Below are 20,543 nucleotides of genomic sequence, written 5' to 3' on the forward strand. Positions count from 1 at the left end.
ATTCAAAATTCTTTGAGTTAAATGGTCCATACAAAATAAAGATGAAACAAAAATCCATTCTGTCTGAATGTGAAACTCTGTTTTTTATTAATAAGTCTTTTTGAGGTCTCACTTTTTTATATATCTGATATTTTAATGCCACTGTGTTACCATATTAACCGGATATTAATTTTTTTTAAGTATCCCAAAGATAGGTCAAAAACCATGTTGAAGGTTGGCAACACGCATTAATAACCCCTCTTCTCAAGTGGCTCTTTTTCATTATTTCCAAAAAAAAAAGGATACGAAATCATTTTTATATGTCCTTCTTGCATTTTTATACATTTTTGTGTTCGAAAAAATTAACGACTATCTTTTTACTCCTTTGCATATACTACACTTTTTTGAAAAAAAATGTATTCTCGTCTTTCTGTTATATGTTATTTATATTTCCACACAACCTTGCTTGTGAGAGGGCGTTGAGTTGGGTTAATAATTGATTATCCTGCAAGAGAACCATATTGTTTAATATTCACATTCACATACACATTTTGTGGGAAATGTAAAGCCCTAAAGGCATCGGCTATGAAAAAGCAATATTCATTTATTAACAATAATTTCCATGGAAAGGTCTCTTTCATTTTCACAATTTATGTATGATTACACATATTTATTTAAATTTTCATTTTTTTTATTTATTTGTGTGTTATTATTTTTTTTTTTTATTTTCTTAATTAACCACCGATATTTAAATTTAACAAAAAAAAAAAAAAAAAATAAACATACTTATATTTTGGTTTAAAAATTTTTTTTTGTAATATTTATTTTGTTTTTTTTTGTATATATTTCCAGCTGAATACTATGATAATGGCCATTGTCATCCATGCCATTCAACTTGTGAATCCTGCGACGGTCCAACGGAACGAAATTGCCTCAGTTGTCCGCAAAGTCTGCTACTGCAAACAAATCGATGCGTTAGCACCTGTGACGAAGGATTCTACATGGAAGCCGGTGTATGTGCCAAATGCCTGCACACATGCACTCAATGTGTATCCCGGATGAACTGTACAACATGTGCCAAAGGATTGCAATTACAAAGTGGCGAGTGCAGGACTACTTGTGCGGATGGGTAATTAAAATCCTTTGTTTTGTGTCGTGTCGTGTCGTCTTTGTACTTTTCCATCATCAACAGCAGCATCAGAATCACCATCATCGTCATCATTTTTGTCTCCGAGGACTTTCACAGGACTTTCAAATTCAGAGCCGTGTGTATATGAAAGGGTAGTGGATTTCATCCATTTTGGATGTTTCTCATTTTTCCTTAAGGGACTTGCTAGTTTCGTGCGTATATGGCCAATTTCCTTTGGGCTGGGTGGCAATGGCGCCCGGGTGGAGACTATTTAATCAAAAATAGCATACATATGTCCTTGCGTTCAGTTCATTAATGCCCAACTCACAGAAACGGTTTATGCTGTTCAATTTTCAAACGACTCAAGGATATGACACATATTTTTGATTCCGTTTGGAAAAAAATAGCAATTTTTTTACCTTTTATTTGGAATCTTTGATTGAAACCTTTTGGCAGGACAATAATATCCTTCAAAGAAAAAGAATCTCCGTGTGATACATTTTCCATTTGAAATGAAGAACTTGCACACGACTTGACAGTTGACGAATGGCTAGATAATGACAAAAACTTCGTCATAATTATTTCGAGGATCCACTCTATATGAAACACATCCTTTTACCCAAGTCCTCACTTACAATCACTTTTTTTAACCTTAAAAAATAGCGATGATGATGATGGTGTGGTTGCAAACTTTGACTGATGATATCATACAAAAAAGCTGACCAAAATGGATTGCTGCTGATGGTTTGACGAACATGACTAAAAAAACTTATACTTTTTTTTTTTTGTGTAGATATTACAGCGACCGTGGCACCTGTGCCAAATGCTATCTAAGTTGTCACACTTGCAGTGGACCGAGACGTGACCAGTGTGTACAATGTCCTGCTGGTTGGCAATTGGCCAGTGGCGAATGTCATCCTGAATGTCCGGAGGGTTTTTATAAATCAGAATTCGGTTGTCAGAAATGTCATCACTATTGCAAAACGTGCAACGGTAAGTATTAAAAAAAAGAAACACACACAAAGTCTTGAAAATAGATGATATACACTTTACAAATGTTCCTTCATAAGTCCTCTTCTATTTCTTCAATGATGAGGAAGAGATAAAATGTGAAGATAGTGTATGTGTATGTGTGTGAAGACGATGACAAAAGTCCTTCAACTCTGATGAAGTTGAAGATTGTATTGAAGGATGTTTTTAATTATTATTCATGAACATCTTTCAATGAGTTATTAATTTTATTTGAAGTGGATACTAAACACCAATTTGAGAAGTGTAATATTAAATTTTATATAGATTGTTTCAATTAGAATTGATTAATTTTTGTGATTCATTAAAAATCATACAGAAGTTGTTGATTATGCAATTTAGTAGATAGAAGCGATATTACTGATAATTGTAGCGGCCTTACAGTTTTTAATAACTTACTCGTATGTCACACCGGAAACGATATATGTTAATGAAGTGGACTTTACTTCTACTTTGGATGTCTATCCACTTCAATTAGGTTCGATTTAATGACAAAGATAATATAATTCAAATTTTAATGATGACGGAAATCAAGTTATGAAGTAGAGAGTAAAGAATCTACAATTTTTAATTGGAAGAACTTGCTTACGAAGGAGTAACGAGGATGTGACACTCAACTTCATTAAAGATCCTACCAAGAAAATCTTTCTAGAAAGCTGGGTTCTATAGTTCAAATATAATGAACTTTATTTAATCAGCTACTAAAGTCTGGCTTTATGCTTAGTGTCCCTCGAGAGATTTAGAGATTTTCTACTTTTGCTTTTGAAATGATGTTAAAACAAGATTTTTTCAAAAGACTACATATAGAAAAAAAAAATCGTTTAAAAAAATGTAATTTTTATACTTGCTTGTTAACTGGTATTCGATATTAATTCATCTGCAAACTGGATTTGGTTTCAAATGAAAGTGTATTCGATTCTTTATCGAACTAGGACTGCCTAGCTAAAAGTAAGCCCTTTTCAAGGCTGCCAACATTTAAAATTTGTAGTTTACAGCTATTCTGTATAGCGTGCTATCGGTGATTTCATATACTGCAGTTTATATGAAACCTATTTCAAGTTTTTTCCTGTTTAAAATACATTTAAAAATAGTTTTTAGAAAAAAAAGTACGTATACGCCATAGTGAACGTTTATTTTAACTTGTAGGTACTTAATTAATTCGTATTTATTTTACTTTTGCTGATTTAACTCAGACGTTAAACAAAAGATAAATGTATTTATTGAGTATTTACAAGACATACAATCCATAAAGGTCCATGTGAGGTGTTTCAAAACTTATAATCGAAAGTAGAAAATTAAAACTTTTTGTGATAGAAATAAGGTATCTACAACAAAAATGTTTTGAATAACAGCTAGGTCATAATTTTTGAAGACTTCTTAACATTGTTTCTTCGTCTTCTCATTTACTTACGTACTTAGGGTGACCAGCGCCATAAGGCGGCTACATTTTGCTGTGGATTTGAACCTCAAACAACAAGCTTAGCCAGCCAGCTCTATATTTAGATTGCTGCTTTCAGTTTCTTCGTCTTCACTGTTCATAAAATTTTCGAAATCAAAATTATTTTCTTTTCGGATGCGTCCGAACGATGGAGTGAAAGAGAGATAAATGTTTCACAACAAAATTATTTAGCTGATCGTGTCCCGTGCCTCTCTATCGCTTGTTCCGCGCTCTCACTCTTGCATGCTCAGGCTCAGATGGAATGTCTGCATGCAGTCGATTTTCATTGATTTATTTAAGACGTTATGATATCAAAAAATTTTACAATCATTAATGTTGACTTGTTTTAATTTATTATTATTTAGGTTGTTTAAAAAAATAATTATTTTGTATGTCAATGAAATAAATTTTCAACGATTTTTCGAAAAAATTATTAATTTTCAAAAAAAAATCAAATTTTTATCGAGCCCTTTCCAAAAACTATTTTTTTCAAAAAAGAATGTATTTTACAAAAATTTTTGCAAACTTTAAATATTCATTTAAAAATCGGATTAGTCTTTTACCAAAAAGTGATACAGCAAACATGAAGTTTCTGATTGAAATCATTTGAACCGTTTAAAAAAAAAAAAAATCTTCCTTAACAAATTGCAATTTTCCTTCTAGAAAAGCTATTTTTAAAAAGCTGATTTCGAACGCTGATTAAAAATGCTTGCGTACCTATACAGAACATCAAAAAAAGTAGTCTTTTAAGCCATATTTAATGATACTAAAACCAAAATTGCCAAAAATCAGAACTGATATTTCGTAACTTAATTTCGTCGCCTGAGAATTGTTTTGTCGTATACGCCAATTTTGGAATTTTGGGAAATCGCATTTTAAGGTTTGAGCTTTTATAAAAAAAAAACTGGCCGATAGATTTTTTTCAATTTTTAATAAAATATTTTGTGAGATATCTTCTTTATATTTATGTTGTCAAAATTGTCACATCTGTTTTAGTTTTCAAATTATCAAGGTTTTTATCCAAAATCAGTTTGTCGTAAACGCCACCAAAATCAACTTTTTTTTCCATCCCGTACACGTACGACAAAGTAGGCGCACGTACAACATTCCAATACTAAAAAATAAATAAAAAAATTTTCACAGTTCGTTTTTATTTATTAATTAAATCTTTAAAAAATAGTTTCTTATTACATAGAAGTAGTATTGGTTTGACTTAGAGGCTCAATTATTAAAATAAATATATCTAAAATAAAGAAAAACCAAAAAATATGACCATAAACATAAAAAAAATTTAAAAAATGTCTTAACAAAAAATAAAAGTCATCCTATGAAATATGAAAGAAATAAAATAAAAATAAACCAAGTTTGGTTAAATTAATATATGGTCATAAATAAAAGTAAATTAAATAAATATCAAACTAAAGAATTTATTCTAATTTTTTGATTTGACGCTTCATAATATTCTTGGTCTGATTTAGGCATAAATATGAAAAGGCTTTTAATATCAATAATCTTATCCTTAGTTATCGAGTTAGATTTTTTAGTAATTTGAAGACATTGGCTGAACAAATTTACAGGAGTTGCTATGGTAGACTTTTTATACATATGTTTTAAATATTGATGAGCTTTTATATTCCACTTTTCTACCGCTCGCTTTATAAAATAGTGTAAAAGTATCATCAGTATCATCAATTTGCAAAACAATAATGCAAATTTAGCGAAGAACAATGGCGCCTTAAAAAAATAATTTTCGACCAGCAGGTGTTTTTTGCGAGCGGGTGCAATAACAAAACTCACAGCAACCCTTTTTCGCTTCGGTCACGACAACGCGCGTGAACGAAGAGGCGCCACGGGCTCGGCGCCCACGACTACAGTCGACTTGTTGAACTTGTGTGTTCGATACAAGATCAATAAGTATACAGCAATAAAACAGCAACCTTTTTTTCACTTTACTTCGTTGAAGACAGCGCGCGTGAACGAAGTGACAAGATCAATAAGTGTACAACAATAAAACAATAAAACTGCGACCTTTTTTCACTTCGCTCAAGACAACGCGCTTGAACGAAGCGGCGCACAGTGGTGCCATTTAACGTTTTTGGCGACAAAATTCATTTGCACGGCCATTTCTGGACGAAAAGTCATCAATTTTGGTACACGGAATGATTATAGTATGGAGAATACGAAAAGGCTGCCAACTTTTTTTTTATTCAAAATGGCGGCTCCAAAATGGCGGAAAGAATGAGCGTTAAATAGAATTTTCATTTTCAAAACAGTATATAAGCTAGAAATTGGGCTTAATTCATGTCAAAAAGATGTTAGATTTAAGATTTAGAACTCATAGATTCATATTCTTTACAAAAAAATCAAAAAAAAATTGAGAACAAAGTCCAAAAAATGCGAATTTAGTAAAACACACTTTAAGACCTCTAATTACGCTATTTCATGCATTTTTTTTAATTTATCACAATTTTGAGATCTCTTCTATTTATGTTTCATAAGAAAATTGAAAATATCGGGGTTATATGGTTGCCAACTATGTTTTTAAGTAAATATAAGAAAACATGTTATAATGAAAAGTTTCAATGTTCAATAAAACTGAGAATTTATTTTTTCCGTAAACCAAAATATACTTTTCTAATAGATTTTAGCGTTTTAAATTCAAATCCGGAGTCAAAAAAAAATCTATGACGTCACGTTTTTGAGATATAAGCAGATCAAAATTAATTTTTATCTTCGAAACGTGAGGTCATAGATTTTTTTTGACTCCGGATTTGAATTTAAAACGCTAAAATCTATTAGAAAAGTATATTTTGGTTTACGGAAAAAATAAATTCTCAGTTTTATTGAACATTGAAACTTTTCATTATAACATGTTTTCTTATATTTACTTAAAAACATAGTTGGCAACCATATAACCCCGATATTTTCAATTTTCTTATGAAACATAAATAGAAGAGATCTCAAAATTGTGATAAATTAAAAAAAAAATGCATGAAATAGCGTAATTAGAGGTCTTAAATTGTGTTTTACTAAATTGGCATTTTTTGGACTTTGTTCTCAATTTTTTTTGATTTTTTTGTAAAGAATATGAATCTATGAGTTCTAAATCTTAAATCTAACATCTTTTTGACATGAATTAAGCCCAATTTCTAGCTTATATACTGTTTTGAAAATGAAAATTATATTTTAACGCTCATTCTTTCCGCCATTTTGGAGCCGCCATTTTGAATAAAAAAAAGTTGGGAGCCTTTTCGTATTCTCCATACTATAATCATTCCGTGTACCAAATTTGATGACTTTTCGTCCAGAAATGGCCGTGCAAATGAATTTTGTCGCCAAAAACGTCAAATGGCACCACTGTGCGGCACCCGCGACCGACGCGACGGTCGACTTCTTGATCTTGTGTTCGATAGAAGATCAACCAGTGTACATATTTATAAGCGCTACTTGTGACCGAGGATGAGGTCAAGTATCTAGCGGCAGGAACAAACGACAAGAACCATGACAAAATTAAATACAACATTTGAGATGTCTCTCAGATGCACATTTTTCTTCCTTGCACCTCTAGGAATAGTGCAAAACCTCAAGAAGCGCAAAGCTTAATGCAGCCCTTAGTTTTTAAATTCATTGTCCTTATAGCACACGAAGTCCTTATTTTCAATAAATACTTTTCTAATAGGTTTATTATATTTGTTTATATTCTATTTGGGTCATATACCTACATACATGTAAGACAAAACAAGTTCAAAATTTTCTACCCTATCTGTTTTGTACGACGTACGACAAACCAATACTGAAGAAAAAAAAGCTGAAAAATACATAGAATTTTTGTCGTAAACGCCAAAAGTTGGCGCTTACGACAAACCAACGCTAATCCGATGCTTATTTTGTGGATATACGACAAAATGCACACTAATTATCTCAGTAACGGTAAACGATAGGACAAATCTGATAACAGAAATGAAAAGATAACGTTCTAATACCTATTACTACATATCCAGTTTAAAAAAGTGCACTTTGGCGTTTACGACAAAACAACTCTCGGGCGACGATTTTACGCAAACGTTAAAAAATTTTAAGAAGACAAAAATGAGTTAAAACTTGAATCATTTATTTTCAAAACATGATAAGTCCATGATTTCAAATTAAAAAAAAACGTTCTATTTTCTTTTGTTAACGTATATTTATAGAACGTATAAAAAATTTATGTTTTGTAGAACTTTTACCTAGCTACAGAATATCGTTTGGTATTTACTTTTTGGACCTAAAGTTCAAAAGATAAAAAATAAAAACGAATTTGGACTTATCATACTTTGAAAATAAACGAATATGAAATTAGTTTTAAAATGAATATAACATTTTTTTTTTTAAAGCCTCAGTCTATCAAACAATTGCATTTGGGAATAGAATATAATGTTTCGAGTAGTTATTTTACTTGAAAGACGCTTCCAACTTAAGATTTTGAGTCAGTAGTCAGCTTTTTTGTGTGTAGTCAATTACTCATAAAAAAGTTGCTGTTTATTTTCAAAAGATGATAAGTCCGGGACTTTAATCATGTTTTGACAATAAAAACATTTTTCGCTTAGCTGTAAAATCGAATATAGACAGATTAGATGCTTCATATTTTGAAGGCAGGCGTGGATTTGAAAAAAGTGGACTTATCATGTTTTGAAAATAAACGATTCACTTATCTTTAAGGCGTATTGTATGCTTGTCACATGCTCTGATGCTCAAATTTCTAACATATTAAAAACTCTTGGTTGCTAGAAAATATTTTTTTTTAAATGACGTGGGTCATACAAAAAGCTATTTTTCTTCAAACCCTTGGCTCAATTTAAATTTATATAAAGCTTAAAAGGAGACTGGGCATTTTGGCCCATTGGTGTAACACATCGAGACATACATCAAATGAAAGGTCTCAATACGTGTACTATTTTTTTGTATGGGCACAAGTCTGTATCTTGTGCAGGGAAAGTGCAGTGATGCATTTTATGTTCAAAAATGTATGTAATAAAATTCAGAAAAGTATACATTTTGACTAGATTCTCGATTAAATTCATTCAAAAACATTATAATAACTGTGTTTTGGAAGTTCAATTGGGCAATTTCATCAACAGTTTTCACCCATGACGCAATTTTAGAACATTTTTGTATGGGACGTGACTCATTTGTGTAACACATTGAGACATACTTCAAATGAAAAGTCTCGATGAGTATATTATTTTCTTATATGGGCAAAAGTCTGTATCTCGTGCAGGGAAAGTGCAGTATCTAATAAAATTCAGAAAAGCATCTAGACAAAATGGAAGGTCGATTGACTTGATTCAAAAACATTATAATAACAGTGTTCTATTGGACTAATCCCTCAACTGCTTTTATTTTCAAAAAATGCATTGGTTTTTATCGATTTATGAAATGCACGAAGGTTGAGACTAATTTTTTAAAAGTGCAACTCAAACTATAAGTTATATTACAAAAAAAATGTTGGTAGGTATTATGAATTTAAACTACAAACCATACGGCATTGATGTAAAAAAACGTTGAATTATATTTTTGAACATAAAATGCACCACTGCACTTCTCCTGCACGAGATAGAGTCTTTTGTCCATACAAAGAAATAATACGCTCATTGAGATCTTTCATCTGATTTATGTGTCAATGTGTTAAACCAATGAGCCACGTCCCATACAAAAGTGTTCTAAAATAAAAAAAAAAATGCATTGCGTCATGGGTGAAAACTGGTGATGGAATATCCCAATTGAACTTCCAACACAGTTATTATAATGTTTTTGAATGAATTTAATCGGGAATCTAGTAAAAATGTATACTTTTCTGAATTTTATTACATACATTTTTGAACATTAAATGCATCACTGCACTTTCCCTGCACGAGAAACAGACTTTTGCCCATATACAAAAATAATACACTCATCGAGACCTTTCATTTGATGTATGTCACAATGTGTTACAACGATGGGCCACGTCCCATACAAAAGTGCCCAGTCTCCTTTCAATTTATGCTCTTACATCTTCTCTAAAATTATTAATTAATGTACCTATGCATTAGAGTGACCATAATTTTTAAGTTTTCTAAATTGTATTAATTTCGGGTTGTGGTCGAAATTCTGTATGTTGCAAAATTCTGTATTCAAAATACCGTATGCCAAAATACTGTATGTCAAAATTCTGTATGTGCAATAGGAATGCTGTAGGAACAAAATTCTGAAAGTCAAAATTCTGTATAGCAAAATTCTGGTTGGTCAAAATACTGTATTTCAAAATTCTGTACGGCAAAATACTGTATATCAAAATTCTGTAAAAATGCTGTAAAAAAATATCGTTTTGATAATGTAAAAAAGTGCGCGCTCAAAAAATATCGTTTTGATAATGTAAATAAGTGCGCGCGCACTTTTTTACATTATCAAAACGATATTTTCTTACAGCTACAGTATTTTGCCGTACAGAATTTTACAAAACAGAATTTTGCATGTCAGTATTTTGTTCATACAGTATTTTGACGTACAGAATTTTGTATTTACAGTATAATGACGTACAGAATTATGGTATTACAGTATTTTGACCCCACAGAATTTTGTCGTACAGAATTTTAACAAGCAGAATTATGACCCGCTCCCATTAATTTTAAATTTAAATTGTCAAAAAAATTACTTAAAAGTAATTCTTAAAAAAATAAAGTGAGTAAATCATACCTTATTAGCTATTACAATCATAATTACAAATTAATGTAAGGTCTTACAGTCAAAATTGAAGATTGTAGTTTTCGAAATTAACGTTTAATACTATTTTTCTGATGTTGTAGAATTTGAAGTGTTTTTTGTTCTATTTTAGTCAATTTACATACAAAGTTATAAAAGTTAAACTATAAAACAAAAACAAAGGCCACCCTAATGCATATTATTATCATGCATCCTGATGAGTTGAACTTAATTATTATGATGAGAGATGTCCTGTGTGTTTTCACAATTAATGACACCCCCAAGTTATTCTATATCACACACATACACTCAAATACATACACATTACACATACTCCCCCTCCCCCTTTAAAGAAAATAAAACTATTCCATCATTCCTAAATAATACATTTTCTCGAAACAGGTGCTGGTCCATTGGCATGCACAGCATGTCCACTTCATTTCATGTTAGACGGAGGCCTCTGCATGGAATGCTTGGGATCGCAGTTCTATGATTCACCAACACAGACGTGCAAAACATGCCATGAATCGTGTCGTTCGTGCAGCGGTCCTGGCCAATACTCCTGTCAAACTTGTGCATTCCCTCAACACCTGGATCGTCTCAATAATCAATGTGTGCCTTGCTGTCCAACAGATTCAACCCCCGAGGATCAATCCTGTTGTCATTGTGATAAAGAGAGTGGTAAGTGAAATGTGAAAGTATACTTTATTGTTGTTGTTCCTTCTGACATCTTTTCTAAACTTGTTTTTTTTTTTTGTTCTGTGTCGTTGTTATATTGCATTTGCAGGTGGATGCATCAATGCTTCACCAGCTGGTAAGCGTAGAATAGCCGCTGGAGCAGAGCAACAATTCGGTAGCCCATATAACAGTTTTGATGATGGCTCTTCGAATGGTGTCCTGTCACGTGTTGGTTCACCTCTTACGACAATTACGGCTATTGCGGTTGCCGGATGTCTCCTCATTGTCACTGTGTTTGCTGTCATCTTTGCCATCTTACAGGTAAGTTGCATTATGTTGATATACAAGGATATCTTCCTTTTGTGTGATTGTGGTAGTGAGTGTATAACGTAACGAAGAGCTTCATAATGACAAGCTTATTTCTCTTGACTGGTTTTGTCGTTGATTTTGCCTTCGTTGTCGTCGCATCATCGTCAGAAATTCGTATCAAGCATTAGGAGAAACAACCTGAAGAAAGTCTTACTTTTGATAACAAGGTTACACTAGAAACCAATTAACTATTTAAAGTGGCATCTGACGGCAGCAAGCACTCAAATACATCAAAACTACCATCAATTTGTGTGGAGGCAGGAGGAGAAGGACGAGAAGGAAATAGCAAATGGTTGGACTCATGGTTGAAGTGGAAATTCCATATTCCGGCAATTAGTAGAGTGAATTAAGTTTGAGTTAGAGAGTGTGTATATGTACCTTTGACTGGTTTGGTCCTTCGTATTTTATAGGTGTAGATGGAATTTCTTATTGAAGAGTTGATAGCAGCTATATCATGTGGATAAAGTTACATATATCACTCTCATACTCTTACGTGTAGTTAAGGTGATGATTTTTGTATGAATTCAAAATTTTACACTCTCGAAAAAGTGCTGAAAATGGTTTTTAATTAAAATTTCTTTGTAAGTTTATCTCAAAAAATGGAATCAGTCAGTGGAGACTTTTGAACTTTTTAAGCTGAAAATCCAAATTAATTGACAAAAATCACGAACGAACAAAATTGTTTCGTGTTTTTTTATTTTTAATTGACAGCTTCCAATGTATTACGATTGGCATTTCTTTTTTTTTGTGAAAAATTCTTCTAATGGTCACTATTCCGGTAACCTACCTGATGTGCACCCTATAATTGTGTTTTCTATGGTTTCTTCATATATGTGACTTGTTCTAGTAGGTACTAATTTAATGTGTTAGTACTATTTTTTTTTAATTTTTGCGCTTGAAAGTATGCAACACAGGATTTCTTCCTTTCTTAAGCACTGTTTACATGAGAGTGAACGAACAAATGAAATTTAATGTATTTCTAAAGTAAATTTAATAATAAAAACTGAAAAGTAGCAAACTAATTAAAGTTCAAATTTTTCAAAAATTTTAATATAGAAGATTTTTTAATTTGTACAAAAAAGGATTGAAATCTCAATTTCTGAAGCGACGCAATCAATTACAATCACATTATATTATTTCCCTGAGATCAGCATATCTGTAAACTTTTTTTGATTTCTAGATTCGCTTCAGCCGCTCGCAGCACAGTGGTGTCAATCATTTTTTTTAAAACGTCAAACATTATTGGCATGACTATTTATTGGCAAAAAGTAATGAAATTTGGTTCATTGAAGGATATTAATAATGGAGAGTACGAAAAAGCTCCAACTTCTTCTTCAAAGACGTCCAGAATAAGCATTAAAAAAAAAACTTTCTTGTGTATATAACTTTGGAAATTAGCTAAATTGATATCAAAAGATGTACATTTTTTTCCGTTGGTTGAATTATGATTTTCTGAAAAGCTAAGTCCGAATCTAGAGAAAAAAATGTATGACGAACGTCACGTTTTTGAGATATAAACACTTCAAAATGTGTTTTTATCTATAAAAAAAAAACCTGACGTCATAGTTTTTTTTCAACAGCATACTCAACTCATGAGTATAGTCTCTCCCTGAGTTTCGATATTAACTATTCATACTCTACCTAATTACTATCAGGTATTCAAACAAATAGTACTTTGACATCCCAAGTAACAATTTAGCTTTCATAAGCGTCAATGCAAGCTATTTTTTGGCTTTCATAACAAGGAGGACAGGTCTTATGCAAGTCATTTTGGCGCATTTTACCGAAATTGCATAGGACTTTCCTTCACAGGTAATCCACAAGCTAATAGCTTGTGACAAACAGCTTGAAATGGCCTTACGGAGGTCTTCCTGCAGAGGGTTTATCAAATGCACAAACCGGATTACTTGCGTAGGATGTTATAATAAGGCCTTATAGAAGTTGTTGTAGGTGTTGTTTTGTAGAAAATGTTGAATTTATGCATAGAAAAAGAATTAATTGAATTTTATTAATTTTTTTTTTATTTTCTTTTGATTTTTTCTGTTTTGCATTTTCTACCTACATATTATTTTATTTATTTTAATTTTTTCCTATTTTGTGTTTCTTTTCCTTTTTTGGAAATTCCACTGCTTTTTCTGTTGTTCTGAAATGATGAGAATATTATTTTAATTGAAAAAGAACACATTTTTTATTTTCATCACATCACAGGTCTTATAAAGGTCTTCTTTAACTGATATTTACAAGGTTTCTTTTTAACACTTCTAGATAGCCTTAAGGAGACCTTCTTTTCTTTCCAAAATAGATGACTTGCGTAAGTAAGCCTTAAACTAAACGTATACAAACTATAGCTTGTCGAATCGAACAAAATGGACCTTATGCAAGTAAAATTGTTACTTGCGGTTTTTGAAGCGAGAGAGAATATTCACATTTTCTGCTAAGAGTTAAATACTCGACACCATAAAGCACAAGTGTTGTGAACTTGTTGAGCAAGTTCTAAGTTCAGAAGAGGCTTAACAGTTTTATAAATAATTACCAACATAGTTTTATTCTGAATATTATTCAGTTTCGGCTGCCATTTACCATTTAGTTTAATAGTTTCATTTTAGATTTACTAGCTTAATCTGAGTTATTCAAATTTCAGTTGATATTATTATATCCCATATACCATTCACAACATATAATATCCCATTTACCTATTTAACAAATTTGAGCTGATAACTACCCGTTTCAACTGATATTTTCTAGAATCATCTGCGATTTAGTAGTGTCGGTTGGATTTACCAGGTTATGTTGATATATCGTCGCCCTTGTATTGAAGTGCGTATAGGTACGCCAAATTGCACTTTTTGAACTAGGTATGCAGTCTTATGCTTTCGAGGTTGTTCTTTTCAAATCTGTCATCCGTTTTTTTCTATCTTTTTTCGTTGCAGAGATATTCACTATTTTCATTTTGAGAATTTTTTTGACGTACGTCTTACATCGTCTTCTGATTTTCATGGCGTATACGGCAAACTCGTTTTGGACAAAAATTTAAATAATTTGAAAACTAAACAAAATTCAGATGTCCAATAACATGTATATAAAAGATACATTTTAACTATAGATCATAAAAAAAAATCAAAAAATGCCAGCGGTTAGTTCTTTCGCAATAATCTTCCGAACATTTAAATGCGATTTTCCAAAAATGTAAAAATGGCGTATACTGCACTTCAATACTAGGGACGACGATATGCGTTTGTATTACAGATTTAGCTGCTATTTAAGAGTTTCGGCTAAGATAACCTAGTTCTTGGTAGAGTCTCGTAGTTTCAGCTGAGATCAACCGCTGTCAGCTTAAATTTAGAAAATTCAGCTGATTTATCAATTAGGTACAATTTGATATTTCAATTCCAGCTGATATTTCCAAGTTCCCCCAGCACTAAAGTACCTATTCTTCAAAATTTTAAATGAGATATATCCATTTTAACTGATATTACCTGCGAATTAGCTGCAATTTACTCATCTAGTAGGACTTATGTATCAGCTTTTGTTGATATTCTTAGCAGGTTTAGATGTCCGTGTCATTAAAAAAATTTCTGCTCAGATAATACCTACCTAGTTTCTGTTGAATTTTAAGAATTTTAGCAGACATTTTTTTGATTTGTGTTGGCAATTTAGACCGGTTTCAGCTGAATTTACCAGAATTTGCTGGAATTTAACAATTTCAGTTAAAATTTACAAGTTTCGGCTGGAACTTATCAATTTCGGTAAATAGTTATCAGTTTATCTTTGATTTGTCAATTTCACTTTAGCTGATATAAAACCGTTTTAACTAATATTTTCTGTTTGTTTTTAATACCTCAGCTGATCTATATTAGCTTAAGCCTTGATTTACATGCTTCCAATGGAATTAAGTACATTCAGCTACTTTTCAGCTATTCAGCTATTTAGTTAAACATCCAGTTCATCTTAAATTATAATTCCTTTAAGTGATTTCATTACGTTCCTATTTCTTAGAACTCAGACTCTTCAAATTCTTGAAGCTATAAATATTTTAATTTTAAAATAGTCACAAATAAGCCATCACCCACCGCTATGCTTGTAATACAACCCCCAAAATAGAACAAACATTCAGTCACTTTTCTCAAATAAAAAATAAAACAAATCCTTACAGGCCTTTTATATTCTTCCATCTTTTTCAAAACGAACGAAAAATAAAAAAAAAGCCACTTCCTTCCTTAAAGCAAACCATATCTCCAAACACAGTCATAACAAAAGACAGAGTCACAACACACGTTTATATTAACAAAACGAACGCCAGGCACAAAACACAAAAAAGACTAACAAAGCCAAACAAAAGCCTTTGGCTATAGGTAGATATCCTTTACAAACGTTTGCCAGTCACCACCCAACTCGAACCAAATTTTTTTTTTTTTTTATAGAAAATCCGGAATAAATGCTCGCCTTTTGTGATTTCCGTTGGGAATTTATATTTATCATGCAATTCTTTTCTGACATCTTTTGTACCCTACGAGTACATTTCTGGCTTCTCTATTCCAATTAGAGTCTGTTAAAGAAGCCACAGAGCAAAATTACGCCCAGCCACTGGCAGAATAGTTGTCGTCGCCAATGACTATCAACGAATCTTGTTGAACCACGCAATGGTTCATCAGAAGTCTGCAAATTAATAAATCATGAGAGGGAGTTGTACTCATTCCGTGTACTGATTCCACTCAGAACCGAACGCGATATATCACGACAATTGATATCAAATATATGTACGTCAAACAAAATACGTGACTTTGAAATAGGCTCCCTTATATAGGTTTTTTGGTCGAACAACATCTAACGAGTCCTTATCTATACGATACCAAACGCGTTGGCAGTCGAATAGAGTTCGTGTGGTTAAAATTAAGCCGAGTGCGTTGGTCGTCGTCATCGGGGAAGCATTCAACTAGAAACTACTAGACCGTCAGGCAGCTGAGTTTCCTGATGCAAATGCAGCAAGCTGCAGAGTACTCACACCAAATACACCCAATATCCTCGCGTCCAATCGATGAAACATCAAAATAACATTAAGTTCCGCTGATTGCAAGCTTACCGTTACCCCAACTCCACTCTCTCTATCTCGATAGAGCATATTGGTACCCTCTCTGTTTTTTGAGGGGGGTGGCAACTTTGCTTATGAAATGACCTGGCCATAAATAATTTGACGTTGGTCACTGCTTGTTCGGCATAGCATAGCGTATCTATAAGCAAAAAGAGTGCACACAATTGTGTGACCGGAAGGGCGATTTTAAGTTCGACGAAATAGTGTACTCTATGGGCTCCTCAATTATCCGGTTCGGCAGTCAAGTAGCGAATTAAATAAACGAATAACAAAAGCGGATATCCTCCGTTCGTTCGTCGTCCTGAAAAAGAATATCCTTGTACGCTGGGGTACGTTCGACGATGACGACAGAGGACGAGAATATAGCCACTATACCAAAATTGGTTAACCACCTGGTAAATTTATCAGATTCTCTCCTGTTTAGCTTTTTGGTTTGCGTGTTTGGCGAATTAAAAAAAAAAAAAATCTAAAGCCTATTCAGGACATGTCAATGTCGAAATGGGGGTAAACACTACACACATAAAGAAATTGAAATACATATAGAATCTCTCTTGCGTACTATTCAGCAAGGCAAAAATGTTGATGGCTTCTGAATAAAAGTGTGCATTTGTATGGAAACGGTCTTAAAGAGTCATTATAGAAGAAAAATTGCAGGTTTCAATGTGAAGCTTGGAAAAAAAATAATTAAATATTTTTGAGAAATTTACGTCAACTGAGTGGAATGACGTTTTGAGCGCTTTTCAAATGAGCGAAGGTTAAAAATTCTTTTATTTCTTAAATGCTTATAAAGCCTTTTAGAAGTCCAAAAAATCTATTTCCCGTTTTTTTTTTTTTAATTCCCAGTCAATTTAATTTTTTGTTGATGAGGATGATGATGTTGGTGATGTTCGTGATGATGTTGATGATGTTGATGATGTTGATGATGTTGACGATGTTGATGATGTTGATGATGTTGATGATGTTGATGATGTTGGTGATGTTGGTGATGTTCGTGATGATGTTGATGATGTTGATGATGTTGATGATGTTGATGATGTCGATGATGTTGATGATGTTGATGATTTTGATGATGTAGATGATGTTGCTGATGTTGATGATGTTGATGATGTTGATGATGTTGATGATGTTGATGTTGATGATGATGTTGATGATGTTGATGATGTTGATGATGTTGATGATGTTGATGATGTCGATGATGTCGATGATGTCGATGATGTTGCTGATGTTGATGATGTTGATGATGTTGATGATGTTGATGTTGATGATGTTGATGATGATGTTGATGATGTTGATGATGTTGATGATGTTGATGATGTCGATGATGTTGATGATGTTGATGATTTTGATGATGTAGATGATGTTGCTGATGTTGATGATGTTGATGATGTTGATGATGTTGATGATGTTGATGTTGATGATGATGTTGATGATGTTGATGATGTTGATGGTGTTGATGGTGTTGATGATGTTGATGATGTTGATGATGTTTATGATGTTGATGATGTTGATGATGTTGATGATGTTGATGATGTTGATGATGTTGATGATGTTGATGATGTTGGTGATGTTGGTGATGTTCGTGATGATGTTGATGATGTTGATGATGTTGATGATGTTGATGATGTTGATGATGTTGATGATGTTGATGATGTCGATGATGTTGATGATGTTGATGATTTTGATGATGTAGATGATGTTGCTGATGTTGATGATGTTGATGATGTTGATGATGTTGATGATGTTGATGTTGATGATGATGTTGATGATGTTGATGATGTTGATGATGTTGATGATGTTGATGATGTTGATGATGTTGATGATGTCGATGATGTCGATGATGTTGATGATGTTGATGATTTTGATGATGTAGATGATGTTGCTGATGTCGATGATGTTGATGATGTTGATGATTTTGATGATGTAGATGATGTTACTGATGTTGATGATGTTGATGATGTTGATGATGTTTATGATGTTGATGATGTTGATGATGTTGATGATGTTGATGATGTTGATGATGTTGATGATGTTGATGATGTTGATGATGTTGATGATGTTGATGATGTTGATGATGTTGATGATGTTGATGATGTTAATGATGTTGATGATGTTGATGATGTTGATGATGTTGATGATGTTGATGATGTTGATGATGTTGATGATGTTGATGATGTTGATGATGTTGATTATGTTGATGATGTTGATGATGTTGATGATGTTGATGATGTTGATGATGTTGATGATGTTGATGATGTTGATGATGTTGATGATGTTGATGATGTTGATGATGTTGATGATGTTGATGATGTTGATGATGTTGATGATGTTGATGATGTTGATGATGTTGATGATGTTGATGATGTTGATGATGTTGATGATGTGGATGATGTGGATGTTGTTCTTGTTATTTCATACTTATTTTTGTTTTGTAACAACAAATTGATCTTCCTTTTTTTTTACTTTCAGCGTTCCAGCAACAATTCCCTGAATAAAAATCACAACGGTGTGCGATATAATAAACTCCCATCGAAAAAGAAGAAAAATCGGCGAAATTCCTCCTCAACTTTCTTAAAAATGGATGAAGGCGAAGATGATGATGATGATGTTGACGACGATGAAGATGATAATGACAACAATGGTGATTATGACGAAGACGATGATAATATTGATGAAAACGATCAAATTAGCCAAAATGATGAAGACGATGAAAACGAAGTGAACGATGAAGAAAAAGGTCAACGTAATTTCAAAAAATGTAAATTATTTTCATCATCAAAAAAACAACAAAAACAAGACCAAAACATCACAACTGAAGAAGATGAAGAACAACAACCAATATTAGAACGTGTACCTTTAACAACAAGAACTAAATCCAATTCCAACAGAACAAAAAACACCTCAAGGCTTTTAGCCAAAAAGAATCAAATATCTAACAAAAATAATAAGAATTTTAATATCAAAGAAGATATTATAGATGAAAATGAAGAAGTTAGTTTTCGAAAAACTGAAGTTGACGAATTGACATTTAACCTGCGAACATAGAAATGAAGAAAAATTATTGAAAAATAAAAAAATCCTTAAATCAAAATTAAGACGAAAAATTTAATATTAAAAAAAAAAAAAAAAAATGAAGAAAATATTATAAGACAGGTTCTTTGCATATATTTTGAAAAAAATTTTAAGTCTTGATTTGTTTCTTACTATCTTTTAGATTATTATTGTATTTTTTGTATATTTTTATTATTTTGTAAATTTATCTTGTTTTTTTTTTTTTTATTATTTGCTTTTAAAATACTGAAGATTTGATATTATTATTATAAAAAAGAAAAATTATGTGTATTGTTTATATTTACCTCTTTTTTAAGTTTATATTTTAATTTCTTTTTATTTAAAATCAGAAAAATATATACTACTGTATTATAAATGTGTTTTTATTTTTTTTTTTTAAGAAAATTTTAGTAGGCAATATGTGTCGGATTCTTTTTTAACTTAAGATTATTTTATTTGGCTTGGGAATGTTTAAAAAAAACTTTCAATCGTTAAAATTATAAGAAAAAAGACAGATGAAGTTAAACTTTCTTTACGAAAAACGGGCTCTCACCATGAATCTGTTTGGACCACACCTTCTTCACTATTTTATCATTCAATTTCAATGGATTCAGAATTGACTTCATAGTTTTTTGGAAGTTTTCTAAATAAAACGGATTTTTCAAAAAATTGCGATTTTTGGAAAAGGTGCAGTTTTAAATATTTACAACATCACTAATTTTAAATGTGTATTTTATACTTCATTGCACGCAAAATAGTTTTCATGAAAAATGACTTATTTTTTTTAATTTTTAAAAAAGCGAAAAGGGTCACTAACTTTATTCACTATCCTCATTGCTGAATGCTTTTGGTCCACAGAAACGCCTATTTATTAATTTTTACATGCAGCAAATTTCAAGGTATCAACTTAATTTTTGCAAGTTGTTGAACCACGCAAATCCATTGTGGAATTGAAATCAAGTCGATAGTAGGTACCTTCTCATAATAGGATCTTGAACCAAAAATTTTTGTCCGAAAAATTGTTCGTTTACTGTGCCGTAGTTAGAAATGATGATGGTTACCCTCTC

General features: G+C 32.0%; 1 protein-coding gene across 2 annotated transcripts in view; it reads left to right on the forward strand.

Moving 5' to 3' along the window:
- Positions 1-19,550, forward strand: part of LOC129911426 (furin-like protease 2) — a 280,911-nt gene extending 261,361 nt beyond the window's left edge. For both annotated transcript variants that reach the window (XM_055989229.1, XM_055989230.1), the window contains exons 13-17: positions 832-1,108; positions 1,902-2,101; positions 10,695-10,973; positions 11,080-11,291; positions 18,895-19,550. In XM_055989229.1, the coding sequence (XP_055845204.1) occupies positions 832-1,108; positions 1,902-2,101; positions 10,695-10,973; positions 11,080-11,291; positions 18,895-19,470 (1,544 nt within the window). In that variant the 3' untranslated portion in view covers positions 19,471-19,550. The remainder of the gene's footprint in view (positions 1-831; positions 1,109-1,901; positions 2,102-10,694; positions 10,974-11,079; positions 11,292-18,894) is intronic.
- Positions 19,551-20,543: the final 993 nt, after the last annotated feature.

The sequence above is a fragment of the Episyrphus balteatus genome, chromosome 2 (genome assembly GCF_945859705.1).
Source record: "Episyrphus balteatus chromosome 2, idEpiBalt1.1, whole genome shotgun sequence".
Lineage (NCBI taxonomy): Eukaryota > Metazoa > Arthropoda > Insecta > Diptera > Syrphidae > Episyrphus > Episyrphus balteatus.